General features: G+C 50.0%; 1 protein-coding gene and 1 long non-coding RNA gene across 14 annotated transcripts in view; one reads left to right on the top strand and one right to left on the bottom strand.

The window, feature by feature from the left end:
• Window positions 1–6,252, bottom strand: part of LOC139045691 (uncharacterized) — a 222,856-nt gene extending 216,604 nt beyond the window's left edge. For 6 of the 10 annotated variants that reach the window (XR_011504607.1, XR_011504600.1, XR_011504599.1 and 3 more), the window contains exons 1-2: window positions 5,553–6,252; window positions 4,354–4,511 (exon numbers count right to left, since the gene is read on the bottom strand). This is a non-coding gene — a long non-coding RNA (uncharacterized lncRNA). The other 4 variants (XR_011504602.1, XR_011504605.1, XR_011504603.1 and 1 more) reach the window with 2 other exon arrangements.
• Window positions 6,253–7,060: 808 nt separating this feature from the next.
• OTX2 (orthodenticle homeobox 2) lies at window positions 7,061–17,123 on the top strand. Of its 4 annotated transcripts, none has more exons than XM_070513676.1 (5): window positions 7,061–7,327; window positions 7,477–7,543; window positions 12,179–12,394; window positions 13,402–13,577; window positions 15,471–17,123. In XM_070513676.1, exons 3-5 carry the CDS (start codon window positions 12,298–12,300, stop codon window positions 16,089–16,091), a joined length of 894 nt encoding a protein of 297 aa, XP_070369777.1. In that variant the 5' UTR covers window positions 7,061–7,327; window positions 7,477–7,543; window positions 12,179–12,297; the 3' UTR covers window positions 16,092–17,123. The 4 variants fall into 4 exon arrangements, with proteins under 4 accessions (XP_070369777.1, XP_014706323.1, XP_070369779.1 ...); XM_014850837.3 differs by having other exon boundaries at window positions 7,095–7,327; window positions 13,426–13,577; XM_070513678.1 differs by lacking the exons at window positions 7,061–7,327; window positions 7,477–7,543 and adding an exon at window positions 7,556–9,549.
• Window positions 17,124–25,475: the final 8,352 nt, after the last annotated feature.

Below are 25,475 nucleotides of genomic sequence, written 5' to 3'. Positions count from 1 at the left end.
AGCACCTCCCACAGGCTCAGACCCCAGAAGTGTCTCTCTCCCTGGCGCTCTGCGTGGCTGGCCAAAGCAAGAAGCCTTCAGAACGCCCCAAAGGACCGCGCCCCCAACCAACCCTTTGGTGAAAGGAGGTGACCGCCTGGTCTGAGTGAGCCTGTTAGCCTGCAGCCGCGCCCTGGTCCACACTGGGGGAGAGAGTGATGCTGATGGATGGGTGCCCCCTCCCCAGCCGCCTGAGCCTTGGCTGGGAGACTGCACTGGGGAAGGGACAGAGGCAGAGCGGGTTTCCAGGGCTGTGGGACGTCAGGCGGCAGGCGCCGAGCCCTTTGCGGGCCCTGAAGCACCTCCCAAAGCACCGAAAAGAGATCTATCCCTTCTCCAGCCTGTACCCGCCCCGGGGCATGGCGACCACGAAGGTGGACCGCGTCCTCCAGTCCTCGCGCCCGAGAGCGCCGGGCTCGGCTGGCCGCGGGACCACGCCTGGCACTAGGCACCGCCGCTCGCTCGGCGCCAAGGCTTGGGAGCCCGGGGTCTCCCCTCCCGCGCTGGCTCCCGCAGCTCGCCGCCACGGGTTCGAGGCGGCCAGCGCGACGCTTGAGTTGGCTGCGCCTCGCTCGGGAAAGGAAAAGCCCAGAGGTGGCCGCCTCCTCCTTTCTAACCCCCAGCCTGGAGTCGGGGCGTGCTCGAACCTAGGAAAGGTTAGGATCTCCCCTTCAGCACACACGCACACGCGAGCACACACACACACGGAGACACACGCGCGCGCGCACACGCACACATGCACGCGTTGCTCTCCTGGCCCGAGAGTTGGAGAGGGGGCGCTTTGGAAAACTTGGTCGATTCGCCGGATGACCATTTGCGCCCAGCCGTCCTCACTCTCAATTTTAAAAAGATTTTTCTACCCCACTTTTCCCTAAGTGAATCAAAGTAGAACCCAGTCTCCGAGGCAGCCCAATCCCTTTTGGTAAACTTCCCCACATATACCAGGTGACCCTAGGTCTCCAAACCCTCCAGCGCGCGGGGCCCGCGGCCGCCCTGGTCCGGCTCCACGCGCATGGGGGAGGGCGCGAGGTTTGCGCGGAGACCCCCACCATCCGGACGCCCGCGGCCGGGAGGCGCTGCCCGGCACCGCGCCACCCGCGGGAAGGGGCGCCTGGCCCCGCGCGGCACTTGCCCGAAACTAGCCCGCCTGATCACAGCTGTCTCTGGGGCTTGCACATTAAGAAACCCAAATTAAGGAGTGGGTGAACTGGGGAAGGAGGGAGCCGGGGGAGTGTGCACCGTGTATCTCAGGTATGAGCACTTTTCACTGACATTGATGCAACTGCATTAGAGTTAATGGCAGCAGCCTGCTTCTCATTATTAATTGTCTTTGTGTTTGGATAAAGTATGTAATCTTCTTCTCAACCACACCATTAAAATAGGTTGCCTTTTCAATTAAGAATTGTCTTGAGCACAGCAGTCAATTTTCCTAATGAAGATGCATTATATTTTCACATTTTTTAAAAAATAATGGAAAATCCCAGGTTTTCATTAGATGCGATTACGGAGAAATACAAGACAGTTTCTCTAAAATTTATGCGGTCATGCAGTGCATTAAACGCCAGCCTTTTAAACAAATTGAAATTTCTGCAGATAAAAGAAAAGCATGAGTATCAAATACGTTCAAACCCCTTCGTTCAGATTTAAAAAAGCAAAATACGATGAGTTCGTTTTTTCAAATGCGCTTAACAGATGTAACAATAAAAACAAGGCAATGACTGTCTGGAAAGTCGCCTATAAACTTTTGAGGGGATCCCGTCTAGTTTAGAGATGATCTGCAGATCTTAAACTAAAGCAGTGATGTTTGTTGAATATGCACCGTGCACATTTAGGTAATGTGTGGTCTTTGAACAAACAGCTCAGCTTGATCATTAAGGAGCAAAAATTCTCTGAGCTGTGCTCCTATAATTAGTTTTTGTTTGTTTCCTTCCTTGCTTTCATTTTTCTTCTTTTTTCAAAAAAAAAGATAAATTGAAAGCTAAGGACTCTGGTAGAACTGTTTAAAATTCTATGCCTTTGTGATAAGCAACTTTTCAATTGTTATAAAAAATTAAAATTGCAAAGTTGTAGCATTGAAGTTTAAAAATTGGTTGGAAATATTCATTCCTGGATATGAAAATGGAAAGTTTGCATCCATGAACAAAAAACGAAAAGTGTGTGTTATTCATTTCCTAATCTTGGAAATTTGGGAGCACATAGTGAAAAGGACCTGTCAAGATGTGTGTTTCCTTTGTTAATAAAAAATTTAAGTTACTATTTTTGCATATGAAATCCTATTTTAGACAAACAATTCCTCTTTTTTTCTCTCCCCATTCAATGCGAATACTCTCACAAGAACCAGATTAGAGTATAGTGTTTGAGAAAAAAATAAGTCAAATTCTTCTAAATAGAGGGGGAAAGTTCCCAACAACAGCTAGACATTTTTTTCCTTTGTCAGGCAACATCAGTTGGTTTTTTTGCCAAAACGATCTTTTCCAGGTTTTCAGGTGCTATGTCTTTTAAAAATTAAACTCTTTTTTAATCAACCAGCCCCTTAAAATGATCTGCAAAGAGTGGGAAATTAGATTTTCGATTAAAACCTTATCCCATCTCGAAGGATTACTTTATATTGATTCTTAAATATGGCTACAATTGATGGGCTCTAATTAAAAATCCAAAGGAAAAGTCTGTCGTGCCCATATAAAAGGAGCTTTTCATATATGGGAAATAAAGCTTGTAAAAGGTTACAAATAAAAGATCAGAGATTTATCCAAACTAGTTTAAAGCTTCACTGTGGTTTTCTTTTCTTCTTTTTGCCTTTCTTACAAAACCATTCCCTGGTCTTTTTTCCCCCAGTTTTAAATGAAGTTTGCAAACAGGCAAGATATTGGACTGTAATTGTTGTTTTATATCAGCTCTGTAAGCTCAAGGCTGCTGCCTGAAGTAGGATTGATTTCAAGGAAACTTCAGGACCAGGAGACGAAAATTATGTAAACTGACAGTTACCACCCTTCATCAATCCATCCACCTTCCTGTCCACACCCTCCCAACCCACACCCCTCACCTCACTCTCCATCTCACACTCACACATGCCCTTCTTCTCCCCCACCCTAAACTTGCTCTGCACACAGCCTTGGTCCGCACACGCTCGGGGACAAACCAGAGCTCCCAGCTCACATTCAGCTCATAAATGTCTCACAGCCCCACATCTCGCACTTGTCACACAATCTTAATCCGTTTCATTCCGGAACAACATGGTCCTCTTTTCCTCTTTTTTTGCATTTGGAATTTGCCTCCTACCCTTTTATCAAGACGGCACAATCCTATCTTTGAAGTCATTTCTTTCCCCCTTACCCTCTCTTCTGAGACAACCGCAATACAGGGAATAAGCGACCCAAGCTTAAAACATAGTGATCTGTTGCCTTCTATTTCCCCCCAATTCTGCCTGCATTGCCAATCTTTAACCCTTGTTAAAAAATTAATTAAAGTTAATCTTGTCAAAGTTTTTAATAAAGATATATCTAAAAACCTAATGAAAAATGACTTCTTTGTAATATCATGGCAGTTCTAAGGCAAGATGTGGTCCCCCACTGTCCACTGAATCTCTGGAAAGATCGGAAATTAATCTTCATATTTCTGAAGTAAGTGTTCAGGCAGTCTAGCTGGCTCCTTCCCCCTTGGAGGCTGTGTTCTCACGGAATATGGGTTTTGTTCTTCTTTTTTAATTAGCCTGGAAGAATCCTGAGATCTCTCTCCTTTCTCCTCCCACTCCTCCACTCCTCCCCCCACCATAGTTAATAAACTTGGAGGAAAGTTTGGAATATTTTAAAGTGGTCTGGCATGTGGAGTGGAGAAAGTAAGCGGAGCTAGCATCTAGATTTCAAAATACACGTCAGCCATAGTTTGGAAACTGCATGCAAGCGCTGACAAATAATTTGAATCCCTGTGTATTGGTTTTCTTAATTTAGCTTCTGAATGCTTACATCTCATATTCATAGCCAGATAATTGTACTCGTGGCAATTAAAACCATCCACTTGTTAATGAAAATTACAAAAACATAAAGCATGCCATCATAAGTCAGATTCACAGAAAAATTTTTTCAAAAGACACAGGACACAGAAAAAAAAAGTTAAACATGAACAGAAAATACAATGACCACATAGCAAGTATGGGAAGTTCAAGGACTTACTGGAAATCAAGAGTTAGACTTTTCATCCAAGGAGTCTTTCTCCCACCAAGCCTCTAAGGTTTTCAGTACAACAGCCCAGCCCCCTCCTGCCTCCAAAGCCAGTGGCTTTTGTCCTGACCTAGAGTAGGGTTTGTGGGGACTGTACCTGAGCCCGGCTGTCTGCAATTTCCGAATTGACAAGAAGAGACTGGAAGATAAAAAGCATGTTCTTACAGGTGAAGAGCAATTTTGCAACTTTTCCAGGAGACACTCAGGAGAAAGCTTGCTTGCTACGAACTGCTGCAGAGTCTGGGCAGAATTCCTCTAGAAAGAAAAAGAAAGTCTTTTTTTTTTTTTTTGTCTGCCTCTCTCTGTCTCTAGTTCTCTTTCTCCCCTCTGTCTCTCTCTCTCTCAGATCCAATCTTTTAAGAGCTTCAGCACATTGCTAAGCTAAAGGGAAATTCTCTTTGATAAAGCAGTGTTTCCAGCTTCTGGGTTTTAAAACCTAAATCTATATTCAAATCTGGCTGAAGGTGTGTTCTGGGATTTATGAAAGCCTCTTAAAGGGGTAAATTTACCAAACCGTGACAAAATCATCACAATCTTACTTTAGACATCTGAAGTGGATGAGAATTTTAAAGAGACCCTTGTTTATTTAACACTGTCCATTTCCAACTCGTGGTTTATTGGTCCCGCATTTCTGCGAAGTTATTGGACTGGAGGGCAGAGCAGAAGCGGGAGCTGTCTGCCCCCGGCCGCTGGGGAGGGAAGAGCCCTCCCACGGCCCGCGGCGCCCAAATCTGCCCCAGTCGAACAGAGAGCCGGAGTTTTCCGGGAGGTTCAGCTGCCCCCTCGTCTGAGAGGACATCGCAAACCTCCACGTCGGGCTTGAGGGGTTTCCCACGACACTGCACCCCACAGCAGTTAGATGTCCAAGTCCAAAATTTTTCGCTTACTTCGTGGGGATCACAAGCGCGTGTTGTGATATTTCGCCACCCCACCCCGCCCCCACTGTCTCCAAGGCCTCCCTCCAGCTCTTCCCCTCCGCCAGACCCACCACGTCCATTTTTCTTTTTCGTTCTCTGATGCTTTAACCATCATTGTGATCAAACTGAGGGAAGTACTGTCTTTTCTCGGAGTAGGAATGAGGCTCCGGCTCAGGGGAGCGGGGTGTATTTGCCCTTCCTTCCCCGAAAGCACGCACGGTGACTCCGGCCGAGCGCTCCCTCCCCGCGCCGCGCTGCCAGACCGCCGGAGGCATTTGTCGCGCCCCCCCGCCCCCCCCCCCCCATTAAAGGCCTCGGGGGCAGTCGCCAGGTGTTTCAGTACAGAGGGGGCCGGGTGAGAAAAAAGGTTCGTACTCACCCTCCCCCCAGCCCGGGCCCCCAGAGAGTCGCCACTCCTGGGAACGCGACAGCCAACGGGTCTCTTCGGCCTGGGGCGGTCTCGGAGGGCCCGGGAGGAGCTGGGCAGACCCGGAGCCGCTCGGGGCTCGTGGGGACGCCTGGGCCCAAAGCTCCAGAGCCACCTGCGAGGCTGGAGGCCCCGCCGCGCGCCCAGCCGGGCCGCCGAGCGCCGGCTGCCTGGTGCGCGCGCCCGTAATTCGTTAATTGCTGTAAATCCCAAGGACGGCCACATTTGATTACACATACAGTATAAGAACCGACAACAAAGCGACGAATTAATTACCGACTTCATTAACATAGGTCCCCAAATTAAAGGCAGCGAGCTGTTTCTTCGGGCCCACTCGCCGCGGTGGTGGTTGGAGGGGAGGGAGTGTAGGAAGAGGTTTTATTTTTCTTTTCCGGCAGTGGGAGTGCTGGGGGGAGCTGTCTTCTGCACCCCCCCCCCCATTCACACCCCGCCAGCAGGTCCACTTTTGCCCCCCACACCCCGCCAATCCGTTTCTGCTTTTCTAGCGACTTGGGTCTCTCTGAAATCTGTCGGGTCCGGCTCTCGGCATCAGGAGGGAAAGTGGGGCCCGGGGTCGCTCTCCCGCCTCGGTCCCCCGTGTCGACAAGCTCCGGTCCTCGGGTCTCGGCCCCAGCTCGGGCCGCCTGGGCTCGGGTAGCTCCAGGCCCCGCCGCCGCGCTGGGCGGCGTTTCTTTTAACGCGGAAACTCGGATTGTTTCCAACGCCAGCCCCCAGCGTTCGCTCCCTCCCCGAGTGTCCTGCGGACCCCACTCTCACGCCCCAGATCCTGACCTGGCTCCTGCTGCCTCCCCAAACCGGCCGTGGGCTTAGATTCCGGGGTTCGTGTTCTTTGAAGCCTGCCTTGGGCTTTTTAAAACTCCGAAACCCTGCGCGGATCCCGGGAGCCCGGGTCTCTGGCTCCGGGGACCGGGGGATGCTTTCAAGGGCGTAATGAGTGGGAGAGACACTGAATTTTTGAAAATAGTTTGTTCTTGGACTTGCGTTTCCGTCTCTCTCTTGCCTGCGCGCGCGCGCGCCTCACTCCCAGGCCTGGTTCCTTTCCCCTTCCTGGTACCCTCAGCGGGGTCTGACCCTGTTTGAGAACACATCGTCGTGATTCTAAGCTCAGTCTGACTTGCTCTCTGCGTCTGATCCACACACACTTACTGCTAGCGGGGAACGCGATAACCCAGTTACTCCCCAGCCTATCCTTGCTCCAGTCTTAAATATTTTTATCTTCCCATCTTGCACCGTATGGGTTTCCTTTCTCCCCTTCGCTAAAACAAAAACAAACCAAAAAAAGGGAGGAGAGAGGAAGGGAGGAAAGGAAGAAGAGGAGAAAGTAAGGAGAGACCTCCCTGTCCATCATTTTAATTATACAATTAGTTCACATGCTCTGGCCCATAATGTATATTTTAAGCAGAGCCCAGTGTCTTTCAAGAACATTCTGGTAATGTCGGAGGCCTGGATTTGTTGCCTGCTCGTCCCCCCGTGCAGCAGCGGCCTGTTTTCCTCCCCCTGTTGTGTGTTTTTATTATTTTCCCTCTGGCTTAGATGTGTCAATCATTCTCTCCCTGCCATTGGTTGGAGAGTTTGCGTCAAAAAGTTGCCAGAGAGGCGCTTTCTCAGCAAATCTGCCTGAGAGCGGAACCAACCTCAGCTCCAACTCGGCCTCCACTGTTATTAAAAATAAAAATCGCTAGAGCAGCCCTCCTCACGCCTCCTTTGTATGTATCGCAGAAGGCCCACGCGCGTTCCGAACTCGAGCTACTTTCCTCATTTTCGGTTCTTTAAAAAATTTTTTCGTTGTGTTTGACTTTTTATGGAAGGGCGAAGACCGCAAAGTTTCTAACTCAATACTCTTGATTTCTTTTAGGATAGCTGGCTATTTGGAATTTTGAAGGATAATTTGATTTTTTTCTAACCTTCCAGGAGGCTGTAAGGTAAGTGTCCGTCTGCCTTGTTTGTCTGTCTATATCCATATCTGTGTGTTCCTCTGCCTACCATCACCCCAGTACCTCCAATAACTCGACCGATGCACCTTTGCGAACGTGGAGTTCTTCAAAAGGCTGATGTATTTTTTTCCGGATACATTTTTAAGGTGTAATAACGATCATTGCGAACAATCTGTGATCCGCAGATGAGGGCGGGAGCGGCAGGAAGGGAGGGAGCTCGCTCCTGGGGTCGCCGCTTCTACAAAACGTCGTGGAAACCCTGAGAGTCTAATGTGGGGTGTTTTGGAAGGGTTTGGTTTGCGGTTTTGTTTTATGTCAACGCCCATTCTAGCCTTCTCCCTGCGATCTTCGCGTTTTGGCCTTCGGATGTGGTTGGGGTCATTTGCATTGATCCCAAGGACGTTTTCAGAGTGCGAGACAAAAAGATGCAGATGTAGCAAGATGGATGGATAATAATTATGCTAATAATAATAAAAACAATAATAAAATAATGATAGGCTCCTTCTAGGGCCGGCTCGCTCGCGGGTCCGCGGGCGCGGTGGCCGCCGCCGCAGCCCTGCCAGACCCTAATGAACCGGAGACGAAAGCCGAGCGGATAACCGAGGAGGCGGGGAGCGCAGCAGCTCGTCGGCCCGGTGCTCGCCGCTCGCTCTTTTCCGCCACCTCTCTCCCAGCCCAGAGCAGCTCACCAGGGTTCGCTTTCCGTTTTCGGCCTCTTCTGAAGGCCTCCAGGTCTCCTTTTTCTTGTTGATCACCACTCCCCAACCCCATAAAAATCTGGGAGTGCAATAACGCCCCATGAGTGTTGTGGTCCCAGACCCGGTGGGTCGCCAGGCCGAGCGAGCGTAGGAGAGTTGTGTTCCAATGTGACTTTGCCGGGGATGGTTCCGGGCCCGCCCCGCGCAGCCCCCAGCGCGCACCTGGGGCGGGCAGAAGCGGCGGTGAGTGGTCCCCGCTCCGCCCGAGGCCGCGGACAGGAACCGCTCGGTTGGGAAAGGCGGCCTCTCGGCGGTTCTGGGACCCGGACGGCGGCGGGGCCTGCCTGCGCGCTCCCGCGCTCCCCTCCCGGGCTCGGGGACGGCGGGGGACTGTGGGCCGGGGGCGGGCCGGGGCCGACTGGTGCGCGGAGGCCCAGCCTCCGCTCTCGGTGGGCCCAGGGAGAGCCCGCAGAAGGTCTCAGCCTGCACCTGGCCTCGGCGACATGGCGCGCCGCAAACTGCGAAGGAGTCTTCGTGTTGATGCGTTCAAGTGACTCTGGAAATCCTAGTCCGATTTCAAGACACATTGTTTGAAACCCAAGTCCCCCGTCAGCATTCCACCGAGTTGGCTTTTTTTCTTTTACAGACAGAAGTGGGGTGCAGGGACTCACGGCCGAGCTGCGCAGACCCTGCAGTGGTGGATTACTTGGGGAGGGGACGGGCAAGTCGCTCCTCGAAATTCTCCTCCCCCCACCCCCGCCCCATTCTAGAGCCTCGGGGCAGGATTTCTCCTGCTCACCTGGGGACTTCTTCCCGTCACCAAAAGTTATTAGCACAAGAGAAGAGTTGGAGAGGAAACTCCTCCCCCCAAGGCAGGTAGACGCCCGACCTCTGCTCCCGGAGCTCACTCCGGGCTTTCTCCTTGCCATAATTAATAGTCAAGGCCAACCCTTTTGGCACGTTTCTTCTTCCCTCCCTCGCGGGTGGCACGTTGTTGGATTCCCCGAGGCCAGAAACTTCGCCACGAGTTCGCCGGAGAGGGGCCGTCGCCGGCTGTGTCCGCGGCGCCCACGTCCCTCCTGTTTCTTTCTCTCCTCGTCCTCGTCGTTGTCTTCCGAGCCGCGGGCCAGCCGCCAGTCAGCGTAGTTTTGTTTCCTTTCCATCATGCAGAAAATTAATCAGCCCGGACGAGAAGCAGAGCTGAGCAGGGCGGCCTGTAATTAAGGGACGTGTGCCCCTCGGATTATCTCGTTAGTTTATCAAGAAAACATTTATTATAATTAATTCTCGGACGAGGTAATTATTATTGAGCGAGGACACAGCAACTGGTAGATGGATTCCTTGGAAGGAAAAAAAAAAACAACAAGGGGGGGGTGGGAGGGAGCGACAGATTGCACGAATTGACCGTTAGATATAAGGCGGCGCGGCCGCGGCGGGCAGCGGAGCCGGGCTGCGGGACTGCGGGGCTGCGGGGCTGCGGGCTGCGGGCTGCGGGGCTGCAGGGCTGCGAGGTGCGGGGCTGCGGGGCTGCCGGGCAGGGACGCCGCACAGTCACTCGCGCCGGGAGGTGCGGGCGTGGCTGCGGGGACTCGCCGCGTGACTGCCGCCCGCTCCTTCGAGGTAGGAGTTCTCCAGGGGCCACCTCGTGAGCAGTCGTCTTGAGGTTTATAGTTTTGAAAAGGCATTTCTTTTTCCCCTTCTGGGCTCTGCTTAGAAAGGAGAGGAGAAAGGCGGCCTCGCAGGGCTATAAAAGCAGATGGAGGGGCCCAAGGCCTCTCCTCCGGGGAGTGCATACCTAGGCCGGCCGTTGAGAGTACCTCCTAGTTTTGTTTGGGGAGTTTTTGTCTTTTTCTTTTAAAGATGGATCGGTAGTAAAAGCGAAAATAGTTATCCTGAGAGTTTTAGCCGTTTTGCGAGGGTAGGGGCCAAGGAGCTCCACGAAGGGTCTCTGTCCTGGTGGCTCTGTCTGGGAGGCGTTTCTGCGGGAAAGTGCTACTTTCTAACGTGTGGAGTGTCCAGCTTTCTGGTCGGATGAGAGCTCTGCGTGTGAGAGCACTGCCACGTTTCTCATGCGTGCGTCCTACGAGGTTTTAGTGTTTCTACAGTGCTTCAGAACTTTCCAGTGTAGTGAGATTTTAAACAAGAACAACACTTGGGCTCGGAGGCTGTTTAAACAAGTAAATAACTGTATTTTAAAGCAATATTATTTTCACAGCCTCCAGATAACTGTGTCGCGAAAAGGAAAAAGAATAGAAAACATCAAGTCTTTGTTGTAAGAGCAAGTAAATTAGTTTTACTGACGAGATCATACAAACTCCTCCAAGAAGGGCATTTATAAAATTACAGTAAATTAGATCTGAGGGTGGAAAAGCATGATTTTTGTGCTTTGAATTTAAATCAGGAAGAAGTTGCAGTAGCCGGTTTCCCTTGGTGGAATTTTGTGTCTTGGTCTCTTAAGCAATGTAATATGAAAACCCAGAGTCCTTAAAACTCAGTGGGACCTCTGTAAAAGTGAGAGGGAACTTCTCCTGATCTTGTATCCGCCATTTTGAAGCAATCTCTCGTAGTGTCAAAGTTGCAAAGTAGAGATCCTTGCAGGATAAGTGCCATCTTTTAGGAAAATAAAAGCCAGACTTGCAAACTGCCAGGCTCTATTAACATCCGTTTTGGATCCCTCGGCTTGGGGGAGTGAGAGACACTCAGCTGAAGGAAGTAAATAACTTTTCTTTTTTTTCCTTTTCCCTGCCTGAGCTCTTTTTCTTATAGGATTGTAGGAAACTTGAAAGGTAGGGAGAAATTCTATTAGTTTCACAACTTTGGGTGTTTGTGTATATACTTTCTTCAAAACTATAAACGTGCAAAGGCAGCTGGAGTTAACAGGAAACTGCTGTAGCTGCTGAGGACCCAAACGTCTGAAAATTTGCCTCCTGCAGGATCTGCAGCCCCCACACATCAAAATCGCCGTGGCAGCGGCTGGCACTACAAATGCGCACCCTTTCTACTTGCAAATGTGGGGGCCTGTCATTATCTGATTGGTGGGATTCTAACTTTACTTCAGAATTTCTAGCAAAGCCCATGTTAATCTTGAAGACTTTTTTTGCAATATGTTTAAATATTTGATGGGTGTCGATTAAAAGTTAAATACTTGTTTGTTTAGCTTTCGTCCTTTAGACACATATAATCAAGGTTCTCCAAAACCCTAATAAATCTGTTACTTACCTCAAAATCTAATTACCCAGACTACTAATTGGGTGAAAATGATTACTGGAAATGACTTCAAATGTGGAATAATAGTGGTCGAGCAGTTTTCTCAAGTTTGTCGATTAACAAGTTGGTATTTTAGATGTTAAATGCGTTGACATTTTAGGTTCCCAGCAGTTGAAAGTGGTAAAAAGCTAAGATAATTAAAATCTGCCTTGGAAAGGCAACAGTTTGGGGAGAGGTAGATTTCTTGAATTGTTTCTTTGTTTCTCACCAATGGGCTTTGTTATCAGCATTATTTATTTAGCCAAAGAGTTCTTTGTCTCTGCAAATGGCCCCAATCAAGTTTTGTTTGAGACAATTAGCTAGTGCCAGCCAATGAGTCCTATGCAAATGTGGGGATAGGAATGCAATGTGTGCATTTGAAGGCGTGGGGTTTTGTTCTTCGGGGAAGGCAGATTGTAATTGCTTTCTTCGGGTACTTTTTTTTTTTTTTTAAGTTTAGGGTGGGGGTAGGGAAGACAGGTTTATCTGGTCTCTCTCCATCCGCTCTAGTTTCAGAGCAGCTGGGGGGTTGGGGAGGAGGGGGTGTTCTGCAACTCCTTTAAAAGCGTCTGCCCTGCGCTGCCCGGGCTCTTTTTAAATTAGTTGTGGAACGTGAAAGAGCTGCTGCCTCCGAAGCAGTAAACCAGCACCTCTGTTTGTTTGTTTTCTTTGCCCTTAGTTACACTACTCCAAACCCACCCATCAAGGACCCTGAATCTGTCCACCCCGGGCGAAGCGAGACCTTCCGGCTGGGTCCCCCAGATTTGGGCTGACTTTGCGCCTCCAAACAACCTTAGCATGATGTCTTATCTTAAGCAACCGCCTTACGCTGTCAATGGGCTGAGTCTGACCACATCGGGCATGGACTTGCTGCACCCCTCGGTGGGCTACCCGGGTAAGTGAGCCCCGCGGCACTCCTGCCCCGCCCTTCCCCACGCCCGCCCCGTGGGGATGTGACACCCTTTCCCCCGGAGCACCAGGGGTGGCGGTCGCGCTGTCCCCACCCCAGCTCCAGGCGAGGTCCCCACTGGGTTTTCCTTCTGGAAAGCAAGTCAGAGCCACAGGGCATTTATCCGCCGAGGGAGCGGACAGGGCCTAGGGGAAGCGAGTGGGTGGATCCACACCGCTTGCAGAAAATCCCATCGCTTTATTCTTAATTGGAGTGAATGAGGGACACGCATTGGAGCGGGAGTGGAAGGTTACTGTCCTTGTCCTCTGGGCGAGAAGCCCCTGCCCACGTCTCGAAGCCCAATTCCTGGAAGTGCGCTCCTGGACCAGCCGGGTGGGTGTCTCCTCCTCTATTCTCCCCGCCACGCCTGGGCTTCCCCCTTGACCCCCAGGCCCTCCGCCTCTAACCCCTGGAGCTGCGACTTACCCCGGGGGCCGGCGCTTTCTCTTCCGCTCAGATCTGTTTTTGAAAATCCTCGTAGAAAGAGAAGTCTGAAATATGCCCCCATTTCAAAGATGGAGGAACAAAGGCCGTTGGAGTCTTAAAAACCAGGATCTCGAGCAGCATCGAGATTGGACCTATGAATCCGAGCTGCCGGTCCTCGGAGATCCTTTGACTTCACGGGATGGATTTCTTGTTTGTGTCGTGGTTTAGGGGTTGGTTCTGGAGGGGTTCTGGATTTTTGTCTTCCTTTTATTTCATTTGTTTTGCGAGCACGCTCTGGCTAGAGCATCTCCGACGTCAGGCGGAGCGGGGCTCCCCTGGAACGGGCAGTGTGTATCCTGGGTCGAGTGTTCCCTGCAGGAGCCCAGGCCGGGGACGGGTTGGAGAGAACCTTGACGGCTCTGGGTTGAAGGGCTGGGAGGACCGGGGAGTGCTGCGGCGTGGGGGTGGGGAAGTCGGAGCTCCCACAGAGACCCCTTTGACTGAGAAACTGCTCCCCCATCCTAAAGGGCCCTGGGCTTCTTGTCCCGCAGCCACCCCCCGGAAACAGCGCCGGGAGAGGACGACTTTCACCCGGGCGCAGCTAGACGTGCTGGAAGCGCTGTTTGCTAAGACTCGGTACCCAGACATCTTCATGCGGGAGGAGGTGGCGCTGAAAATCAACTTGCCCGAGTCCAGGGTGCAGGTAGGGCAGACGTAGACAGAACCATCCTCCTGGCTTCCTGACCGTGCCACCCCTCCCCTGCCTGCATGCAGACCCAGGGGAGCCCCAGGTCTTTGAGAGGACCAAACGATGGCTTGAAACTTGAAAACGCTCCATCTGGAGGCCAGGAAAGTCTTCTCCGAAGGCCCCTTGAGAGCCTGATCTCGCCTTTCGCCCCTTTTTGTCCCGTCACCCACATGCAATCCTATAAGCAAGGGTCTTCTGGCCCAGGTTGCAAGGTAAGCCTGTCGATTTAGCTGCAGTGATAAAGCTCAGCCCTAGAACCCTGGGTCCCTGGTGGACAGAGGTCAAGACTTGGCAGATTTCAAGGATAGTCACATAATATTTTAATTCTGCCCTTCCTCAGTATGGAAGTCCTTCCCCATTCTCATCTACTTTTAGGGGTGAAAGAAACTTAGCTCCTGGATAGTCCCAGTATTTTTACAGATGTATAGAGTAAATGACTTGCTCAGGGTCACACACCAATTTGGTGGTAGAGCCAGGCATTAGAAGCAGCTGGTGCTCTTACCAAAGAAATTACACAGTAAGAATGTTTTCTTTGACTTCTTACAGATTGAACCATTTAGCAGATAAAATAATTAATATAATATCTACTGTGGTCCCTCCTATCTTCCCTTAGTCTCCCTTAACTTGACCTTAAGCTGGAGAGGGAAAGTGAACTCCCTACTTTGCTGGAATGGAATGCAAGCCCCATATAGAGTTCTCCGGAGAGAATGATTAGCACCCAAACCACATACCCACCTGGGACTGCCCTTCAGCCTGGATACATCAGTGTGAACTGCAAACCAGAAAAGAGGCTTTTTCAAAATAGGATGGAAGAAGTTTTAGCACTTATAAGGCTTTAATGAAAGTCTTCACGCAAAGAAAATACATGGCTCTGACTGGTTGGTGATGTTGGGCTCAGCCTTGCTGGCATCATTTTTACCACAGTTGAGACACCAATATAGGAGCTCGTTCAAGAGGACAGCAAAGGACTTGTTGCCCAGAAAATGCCTGTAGTTTCCCTCCAAAAATTCTGGTAGTTATTTTGATAAGCCCCCTTATACACCAAACACAGCTCCTTCATTGCAGAACATGAACAGGGCTGGTAAAGAGAATTTTCAAATTTGCAGGCAGAGGCGCAAGTTGACAGGTACCGGAAACTGAATCTATGTGCTGACTGGCACTACCCTGAAGGCACAGACTCCAGTCTCAGACTTGAGACTAGTAGAGAAGCCTGTCCTCAAGCTCAAAGTAGAGTACATACAGTCACTCCACTTACCACAGAGAAGGTCTGACAAATAGACTCCTTCTTCAATAGGATCACTTCTTAAGAGTTTTCTTTGGTGAGTCTTTCAAGAGGCGAAAAGAGTGATGGAAGCAATCTCCAAATTAGCAGTTGCTCCCTGGTGGATGGACAGTGGACTGCTTGAATGCAGGCTGTTCTTGTCGGCATATAACAACAGAACTGTTTTCACTCACTTCTCTTGTGTTTCCCTCCCAAAGACATAGACATTCTATTCCATTGTGAGAGTGTTCTAAAATACAGGTGGGTCTATGTGTCTGTGTGTGTTTGAGGTGAAATAGGAGGGAAGTGAGGTGGAAAATTTTTAGCCATATATTTGTGTGATAATCTTAAATTTTATTGTTCTGTTCTAGGAGTAAAGCAGGGCCAAGTGGTTTTAGACAGAGCCTCTCCGACTTTCTCGCAATTACAGGAGTAGATATGGGAGCCCCATATAATAGGTTTTCAGTGGCAGGAAAGATTGTCTGCTTAGCTCACCTGTCCATGGAGGACAGATTATAATCTGGGAGCCACTCTGGTCCTTAAGGAGTTATTGAAACCACATTAAAGAAGTTTCTTTCCCTTTCAAGGTATGGTTTAAGAATCGAAGAGCTAAGTGCCGCCAACAGCAGCAGCAACAACAGAACGGAGGTCAAAACAAAGTGAGACCTGCCAAAAAGAAGACATCTCCAGCTCGGGAAGTGAGTTCAGAGAGTGGAACAAGTGGCCAATTCACTCCCCCCTCTAGCACCGCAGTCCCGGCCATTTCCAGCAGCAGTGCTCCTGTGTCTATCTGGAGCCCAGCTTCCATCTCCCCACTGTCAGATCCCCTGTCCACCTCCTCCTCCTGCATGCAGAGGTCCTATCCCATGACCTACACTCAGGCTTCAGGTTATAGTCAAGGATACGCTGGCTCAACTTCCTACTTTGGGGGCATGGACTGTGGATCTTATTTGACCCCTATGCATCACCAGCTTCCTGGACCGGGGGCCACACTAAGCCCCATGGGTACCAATGCAGTCACCAGCCATCTCAATCAGTCCCCAGCTTCTCTTTCCACCCAGGGATATGGAGCTTCAAGCTTGGGCTTTAACTCAACCACTGATTGCTTGGATTATAAGGACCAAACTGCCTCCTGGAAGCTTAACTTCAATGCTGACTGCTTGGATTATAAAGATCAGACATCCTCGTGGAAATTCCAGGTTTTGTGAAGACCTGTAGAACCTCTTTTTGTGGGTGATTTTTAAATATACTGGGCTGGACATTCCAGTTTTAGCCAGGCATTGGTTAAAAGAGTTAGATGGGATGATGCTCAGACTCATCTTCTGATCAATGTTCCAGGAGGCATAGAAGGAAAAATGAAGGCCTTTGAGGGGCCTGCCAACCAGCAACCTGAAATGGACAAACCAATCTGCTTAAGGTCCTGTCATAGTTTTAGGTCATTGTTTTTTCTGATTTGCAAAGTGATCAAAAGCATTCTAGCCATGTGCAACCAAACACCACCAAAAATAAACAAACAAAACTAAATTGTGAGGGAAAGGAGGGAAGGACATAGCCTTCCTAAGCAGAGGTGTTCCAATGTTTTAGCCAATCCTTGGTTGAATCTTAGGAATGGACAGTGTCTCGAGCTCACTCACGTTTCATGACCAACTGGTAGTTGGCACTGAAAAACTTTTCAGGGCTGTGTGAATTGTGCGACTGATTGTCCTAGATGCACTACTTTATTTAAAAAATAATGTTCATAAGGAGTCAATATGTAGTTTAAGAGACAATCAGTGTGTGTCTTATATACATGGTACATCTGTGGTTTTTAATCTGTGCTAGACTTCAAAGCTGTGATCTCCTGTTATTGTATGCAACTTTGAACTCCACCTCTGCTGGGGTTCTTCTGTGATTAAATAGGTTATAATTATAAGCAAAATTCAGAGCAACTGAGTACTTATCTAAAAAGATTACCACCTTTGGCTGGAGGTGAGCTGCACTGAAACTTGACAACAAAATGTCTCTGGATGAGGAGAGTAAGAGAAGACAAGCAAAAGGACACTAATTCATCTGTAATTTACTGTTGGTAAGCCTAGCAGTAAAGAGACATCGGTCAATTGCTCTGACCACGATGAATTTATAAACTGAGATCATTGTTGTTTATGCTTGCAGATGTTAACTGGAAAAGTTATATATGCATAAACTTTTTCTTCCTGGATTTGGCAGATATGTATAATTATATTAAAATGGTTCTAGCACAACATTGGGTCCAGTTTAATTTTACACTACTATCTGCGAATGAGAAGCCCACGTCAGCCTCTCCTTCCCAAAACATGTTTTTTTTAGGTCAAAGAGAAAATTAGCGAACTTCCTTTTTAAATTTTTTGTGCTCTAATCTACGGATGAACTAGATATCATTGACTGTGGTATGGAAGTTTTTTGTGATTTCCATCAGGATTGCTCTGAAATTGAACATTGAGAGCCTAATGACCATTGCTTTTCCCCCTGCTGCAGACCCCAGCGATTTCTTAGGCACTTTATAAGGATGTTTTTAACATAGATCAATTTTTTCAGTGAGAAGGGAAGAACTCGTACCTCAGAGAAAATGAGAATGACAAGAATTCCTTGTCTCTATTATCTTAATGTGATTAAGGGTTTTTTTTTTTTTTAACTTCCAAAAAAAATCTGAGGTAAACACGAGAGGGAATGTAATCAGAATCTCAAAGCAATTCAGGCAGAAATTATTTCTGAACAAAAGAGTTTCAGAAAAGTTTTAAAACCTATAATTTCAGTAGTTGAACATAAGGCACCTTGGTTAGTTTTCGTTTGTTTGTTTTTTGTTTTGTTTTGTTTTTAAGAAAGTGCTGAGGAAAAAACCAGGTCCTTTCTCAGTCCTACCAGCATTTTGTAAGCCAGTCACCAGAAAAGACAAATGGGCCAATGATCATGGTGCTCCTCAGGTAAAAGCAATATTTAATTTCACTTTAAACTTCTCATGCTCAAATTTGACCAAAATCACATGACTCTTGATTGTAACTTTTTAAAATGAAGGTTAGCAGTTTGCAACCATTTTGTTTTCTGGCTATTTAATTTTTCTGTCTCTGGCTGCGCATGCTCTCTCGAACCTTACATAATCTTGTCTAAGAAGTAAATTGTTTTTGTTTTACTGCTAAAGGAAATGCAATAATTTACACCCAACACTCGAGGCAAAACTTGACGGCAAGATTTTCCAGGACCTACTGATCATATTCACAGTACTGCAGTTTACAGCCAAGTGAGATTGGGGCCCGAGAGAGAATTTCTAGTTTTCCAGATTCTGGGTCTTACTCTCCCGTCTTTTCTCACACAACAGTAAAGCAGATCCCAAATAATTTCTCACACTACCTTTAGTTTTCAGGATGCCCCACTAAGAATCAGGAAAGATCACCCTCTCTTTGAAAACAATAATGATGACAAACATCGGACTGCTCAGCAAATTACGCAGCCAGGTCACTCTCCAGATACTTTTAGAAAGGAGGAGTCCTGAAAAAGGCGCTGGGCACCCTCTCAAACTGACTTTTCCAACCCCTCTGCACAACTTCGTTTAACAGACCACCGAGTTAAATCCCTTTGAATCGACGGCGAAGTAGAAATGAATTCCCCCCTGACCGCAGGCCGCGGAGGGAGGGAAGGGGCGGGGAGCAAGCGCGGGCTTACAGACGTCCAGAGAGTTCTGGTCACTGTCCTAGTCAGGACCGGGCTTCATAACGTTGAGCCCAGTATGACGATCCTTGGTCCTGAAATGACGCCACGCTCCCAAGGCGTCAGGGAGCTCCTTCGACTGCACATTGGCAGTTGACAATGACACGAAACGGCCGTCTGATCTTTGTCTGGGGGGCGGAGGTGAGCGTGGGGTAATTTGCTTTACGAAGATCTGTGGCCCTAAACCTTTATCTTTCCCGCAAAGATTCTTGGCCCTTTGTATTTCACCTTGGGAGTGTTTCTTCCCTCCGTAGATAAGAAGAGAAATTCAATCAAGTCCATTAAGTTCCGGCTTGCGAGACCTCCGAGTTTTCGGTCACGCTCCGTCTCCTCCGTCCTCGCAGGCCCTTCCCGCGGGCGGCCCCGCTCGCCGCCCGGCCCCGGCTCCGCTCTCCCCGCGCCCGCGGCCACCTCGGCGCTGACTTCGAACTGCCGGCCGCCGCGTCCGAGCGAGCCGGGGAGCGCTGCATCTCCGCCGGAGCCCGGCCTGGGCCGGCGAGGCTGCCGACGCCCGCCCCGCCCTCGGGCCCGCGCTGGCTCCGCTCGGAGCACGGGACCCGCCTGAGGTCGGGCTCCGAGCCGGCCGCGGCCTGCGGCCCGTCGCCGGGTTTCTCCCCGGCCCGGGGGGCTCGGGGCCAGGCCGGCTCGGGGGGAGCGCCCTGCGCAGGGGGCGCTGGCGCGGGGACCGGGAGGGAGGATGGCGGGCCGGGGGAGGCGGGCCTGGCGGGGCCGAGCCCCCGCTGCCCTGGTCTCGGGAGGAGGCGCCGCGGACGGCGGGGCTCCCGCTGCCCCGGCGGCCTCGGGGGCCGGGGCGCCGGCGCGGGTCGTCCCAGACCGAGGCGCGCTCCCCAGCCTTGGCTTTATTTCGTTTTTTAACTGAGTGTCCTGTCGTTTCCTTTTCGGACCCGGCGCCCCACTTAACGGCCCAGAAGGCCCGAGGCGGTTCTGGAAAGGGAGAGCGGCGCCGCGGGCATCCCGGACAGCGCAGCGGCCGTTCCGGTTACCCGCAGGCCGGGGCCGCAGGCCCGCGCCCGCCTCCACTTAACCAGAAGCGGGCGCTCGGGCGGCCCCGGCGCGCGCACCGCGTGTCAGAACCCGCGTCTAACGCCTGGTGAAAACCTTGCTGTCGTGACGGGACAAAGCGGTAACCCAACACCAGGCGTGCCAGTGTTAACGTGGTGGTTTACCGCGTACACAGACGTGTTTTAATCAGGCAAGAGAGAAACACAAAGGAGCAGGGCAGGAGATGGGCGCATCCCACACAAATCGAAGCTGCTGGAGAAAACAACCCAAACGGGAAGATGCAGGGTCAGGCTCAGCTAGGACCTCGGCCTGCTTCTTGCCTTCCTTCGAAGACTTTACGAAGGACGGCGCTCTCTCTCCCACTCGCGCCGCACAAGGGTCCAAACCCCAGACCCGCATCTGCACGCACAGATCTGCGACCAGTGCCTTCAACTCCTCTGTTTTTCTCGCCACAACGGCCAGCGCCCTGTAAGCGCAGCGCGCCCTGATAAAACCTGATTCCCGATAGTCGTCCCATTTCCACCCTTGGGTTAGCAAGATAGGATAGAGGGGGAACCCCTGGGACTTTCCCCTGGAGTGGAGGGAGCAAAACCCCAAATAAAACCCGCCCCGATATTTTTCGGTATTAGGCTCTGAAACTGCACAGATTATGGGATTTGTCTCGGACAGAATTAACATTACATGTGAAACCGGAGTGCTCCAGTGTATTGAGACACATTGTATAGGATTGCTTGGAGCATCTCTTCCAAACTGCCTGTTAATAGCAACATGAGACTTTAAAATAGTAAGCGGGTTTTTAGTTTTAACCTGATTAAAACGAACTTTAGGCACTATTTGGAAAGGGCAGTTTTTCTGGTGGAAACAGTTCGAAGGAAAAGGAACCCAAAACGGGAGCTGGAGGAAGCTTCTGCATGCAGAAGAGGCTGGAGAGAAGAAAGCAGGCCGGCGTCTGAAAGGCCTTCTGCTACACAGCAGGCCCCACAAGCAAGGGAGATGCCCCCAGTTGTACAGGGAATCAGCCCCACTTCCTCTCTTGCAAGCAGTGTGTTTTATATTTAAAAACCAACCTGCTTTCCACTGCAAACAAACAATAAGCAAATTCAAACAAAGGAGCCCTCCCAAGTCCAACCCATTTGGTCAAGATCACTGCAGGTGCCTGAGAGGCCAGGCTATCACTAGGGGGAGGGTCAGCTTCGAATTTTGTTTTTCTCCTAGAGGGAAAGTCGAACAGCAAGAGGTCTATGACTCACTTTTATTCCTTAATCTCCCCCACCCTTTACCTTCAATTCTTAGTGGAAGAAAACATGGTATTTTCGGGGCGGGGGGGGGGGGGACAAAGAAAACCAAAAAGAATTCCACAGCAAATATGATGGTAAGTCACCAAAGTTTGAATTGACTTCTGTTTTAGCACCACAAGGAAAAAACGATGTCCAAGAATCACATGGAACCCCCTGCCACCCTCTCCGGTGTCCTTGCCTTAGTTTGCCTACTGCGGAGGTGGGAAGGGGGCCTTTTGGATTAAGAGTTTCTTAGTCTGCCTGACAGCACTAGGAGACTTTTCTAGCCAAGGGGTTCTTTAAAAATAAGATGCCAGTTTCTGGCGGCTATAGGACTGCCAATCCACCCCCCCTAAAACTGCCCACAATGGGACCAGCAAATACCACCTTTCGCGGCTACAGGAGCAGCAATTACTGCACCCCGCGGGACTGCTCACCCTTCATCCCAGGTTCCCGAGGTAAAGGCTGGAAGGTGCCCCTTAGAGACAGCTTTTGGGTGAAAGCTCTCCCTTAGGCCTGCCCCATCTCCCAGCTACACTGAAACCTGAAAATCACTCATCCCAGCCTCCAGTTGTTAAAATCTGCTCCTAGAACCAATAGTCACATTTTAGGCTCATAGGCCATTAATAAAAATCTCCTTAACATTCAAATGGCTCTAAAATGCGTTGATAGCGGATTACTGGGGCTAATGGACGTCGTGTGTGATAACACGGTCCCTGAGCAGCGAGGTTCTGGAGTGGGTGTCTGACCACAGCTACCTCATTATCAGCTTACAGCCAAACAGTTTTTAGCTGGGATGCTCTTAAGAGGCCTTTTCCCGACTGCAGAGCGGGAGACTTCAGTGTTCCTCATTTAACCGGATTTTAAAAACGCACAGTGTTCTGGAAAGGGGAGGGGAAAACTTGCGTGTAGGCCTAAGGTCACCTCCAGACGTAAGAGGGGCGGATCGCCGGCCACTGCCCCTCCCCTCCCTGCTTTCAATGGAGCGATGCCCGAAAGGCGGTGGCTTGGGCACATGGAGGCATTCGCCTGGGCTGCCGGGGTCGCCCTAAGTCCGGGGCTTCCCCGCGGGACCCCCACGCCCGCCGCCTTGGGCCGCCTCGGAGCAGGGCCGCGGAAGAGGCTGCTTGGCTTGCCCGGACCAGGCCTCCCTGCCTGGGACGCCCGCGGGGCTCTCCTGCCGGCGGCGGGCAAGCCCTGGGCCCGGTGGCGCGCAGTCGACGCTCAGGATGCCCGCCAGCGGCCGCGGCACGGAGGGAACGGCTTCCCGGGTGCCAGAGAGAACTGTGGCCAGTGCCCCGTGTTCCCACTCTGCACCCCGCCTCTCACCCCGCGGCGGCCCGGGCGGAAGACTCCAAAGCCGCATCCTCCGCGGCCGCCCGGGTCGCCCCGGGCCGAGGTCCTCGGCGAGCTGGGAGAGCCCCGGGGCGGGGAGGCCGCCGCGCCGACGGCACGGTCGCCGCAGCTATTCCGGCGGGCGCCAGCGCCGCGCGGGCCTCGAACCACGTGCGGGGCCCAGGTCCCGCCGGGCCGCACACGGAGCCCAGGCCCGGGCGCAGGGGCGCTGCCCTCGGGAGGCGGGCGGGCTCGCGGGTCCCGGCTCCCCGCCAGCGCCCGGGCGCCATCGCCATCGCTCTCGGCCCAGGCCCACGTGGCGCTCCTCTCGCCGCCGCTCCAGCGGGGCCGGCTCCGAAGGCCGAGCTTCCGCCCTTCAGTTTCTCGTGAAAAGGCCGGGGACTGAGGCCGGCCTGTCCTGAGAGCGCGCGACCTCGAGAAACCCCTGCACCCGGGCCGGCCTGGCTGGCACCGCGGAGCACAGTGCGCCGAGCCCGCGAGGCCCAGCCGGCGCTGTCCCGAGGCCCTCGCCGAAGCGCACCCACTCGGGCGCCCGGGGCCTGGGAGGCCGGCTGGTCGCGCCTTCCGGTTCCAACCAGAGGCGTGGGGCGTCCAGAGGCCGCGCGCTCGGGCGCGTTGGCTCGGCTGGTTGGCGGGGCGGCCTGAAATGCGTGTCGAGCTGGAGATCTGACGCTCAGGGTGCGCGTGTACAGCTTGTCCCCGGTCCTAGGCCGCTAATGCGAGCACGCTGATCACCTTCGGTGATGTTTGGTGGGAAATGTCCAGCCGTTCTGATTGATGTGGAAGGGGTAAGGCATTTTTTTAAATGGGGGGCAGATATTTTGGCCTGTTATTTATGTAATTATATATATATTTTTAGACATATGTCTAAAAATGAAATTAGGTAATTTTGGGTAGAATCACATTTTAAAATTTTAAATTGATGTAAGCCTTTAGAACGCATCTTTCAATAGCTCTTCTCGCTGATTAAGTTGATTCTATTTTTAATTTTAGTTTAAGTTGGCCATTTGAAGCTTTAGAAGGCTAACGAATTTATTAATTACCTTTTACCAAAAAACAGACTTTATTTGTTCTTAAAATTGATCATATACTAGGGCCCTCTACTTTTGAGATGGAGAAATGGAAAACTTAATACAAACAAGTATTCACCATTTCAAGGACGAATAATTGAGTTGATTAAACCAATAGTCTTGATTCCTGCCCATTTTAAATGGGCGCATTGCTTTCTCTCCTTTTTTTCTTCTCCTTCATATGTATTAATAAAGGTGTGCAAAAACATACTTATAATAAAAGATGCCTGAGCTGATATCTTTTTCAGGAATTCTTAACCTATTATTCAAGGATCCCTTTGGGGATGGATTGATTTTAGACAATGGGGAATTTCCTCAACTGAATGGAAATTTTTTTGTCTGTGTATTCAGTGCACTTTTTCTGGGCAGAAGATCCATAGCTTTCATCAGATTCACAAAAGGGTCTGTAACCACCCCAAATCCAGAGTTCTTGGTTTCTAGGCTGCATAGATTGCAAATGAAGGGTCAACCTGGAGAGGGAAAGTTTTGTAGTTCTTGGTAACAATTGGACAAGATGGCAGCCTCATAAAATTTAAATCTGTCCTTAACGTTTTGAAACCTTGAATTTTTTAAAACAAAATAATCTAAAAGGTCCCTTTTATTTCTAAATTCTACCTAGTTAGTCCTAATTTGGATTATTTTCCATGAGGCTGTTTATGTCTAACACATTCTAATTTAATAAATGAAGTACACAACAGTTACTTATTTTATTTTATTTTTTGCTGAGGAAGATTCACCCTAAGCTAACATCTGTGCCAGTCTTCCTCTACTTTGTTTGTGGCTCGACACCACAGCATGGCCACCAACAAGTATTGTCAGTCTGTGCCCAGGAAGCGAACCCCGCCGCTGAAGCAGACTTAACCACTAGGCCACAGGGCGGCCCCAACAAGATTTGTTTTCAATAGAATCTACATATGAAATGTCAAGTAGAAAATTTAAGCAAATAATTTAATGATTCAGACCAAAAAGACTCTTTAACCAAAGCAAAACAATCAATCATAACTACAAAATATTATCTAGTCCAAATTAAAATTTCAGAAAATTTAGCATGAATTGGTTCTCTCCCCTTGCACATGCACAAATGTACATGCACACAACAACTGTGCTTAGGTTCTCAAATTTTTCTCTTGAGAAGTTTTTCATTTTCCTTAAAACTTGATGATTGTCAAAGGTGGAGGAAACAATAGCTAAGGGAGATGGGACCTTCTAACTGAGTCAGAAGGAAGGCATGGCTATGTCGTCCAGGTGAGGAATTCAAAAATCAGATGGTATCAGCAACTTTAGGGGACCTGGGACAGAATTTAAATTAAATACTCAGAGGCCTGTCATTCAGAATAGCAAACCTTGCCCACTTACAACTCCCCGGCTTACTTCCAACCTTGTTTGAGAGGATATCTGCCATTAATTCAAGAGGAAGCATAATCTACAGGTTTATTTAGCATTTGATCTTTGTGCAGAGACTTCCATTTAGAGTAACCATTGCAGCTAAGATTTGGATCTGGTCCCTAAAATAGCCTGAACCGGATGACCTCAGGCAAGTAGACACAAGATACTAGCAATTTATTTCATATCAGCTCCCAAACCATCACCAGATGATAACAACTCTTAGACACTGTTAATCTCTGCTTGTCTCAAACTGGTGACCGCAAGGTGAAAGGCAGGGCGTTATCTCTGAGCAATTCCTGTGGCCTTCCACAGATTGCCAGTTGGGCCAATACAATTGAAGCCTCCTTTCCAGTGGTTGCTTTAAAAATTTCATATCCAAAGTCTTTGGTCTTTGTTAGACTAGAAGGTGGGAGGGCTTTATCAAGGAAAATGCCCGAGGGCCAAGATGTGGGAGCTTAGAATCCAATACAAATTAGAGAGGTTGAAAAGGTAACTGTGCATGTTCCCTGCCCAAGAAACTTTGAACAACATCACTGTGTCTATGACTAGAAAAAGCCTCTGGAAATGGATGTTTTTGCCAAACAGTAGAGGGAAAATGCACCTTAAAAAATAAAAGGCAAAGTCCTATCTAGAACTGGTTTTATTGTTTTGAAAATGGCTTTATTTTTCCAATCTGTAAGGTCAGTACGGATCACCATATACTGATTTGGCATCAGTTCAGGGCTCGAAAGGGGAGCAGAAAGTGGGGGGAACAGTGGAA

Source organism: Equus asinus, chromosome 7 (genome assembly GCF_041296235.1).
Source record: "Equus asinus isolate D_3611 breed Donkey chromosome 7, EquAss-T2T_v2, whole genome shotgun sequence".
Taxonomy (NCBI): Eukaryota; Metazoa; Chordata; class Mammalia; order Perissodactyla; family Equidae; genus Equus; species Equus asinus.
The sequence above is the reverse complement of the archived record's forward strand: the minus strand, read 5'-3'. Positions and strand labels throughout refer to the sequence as shown.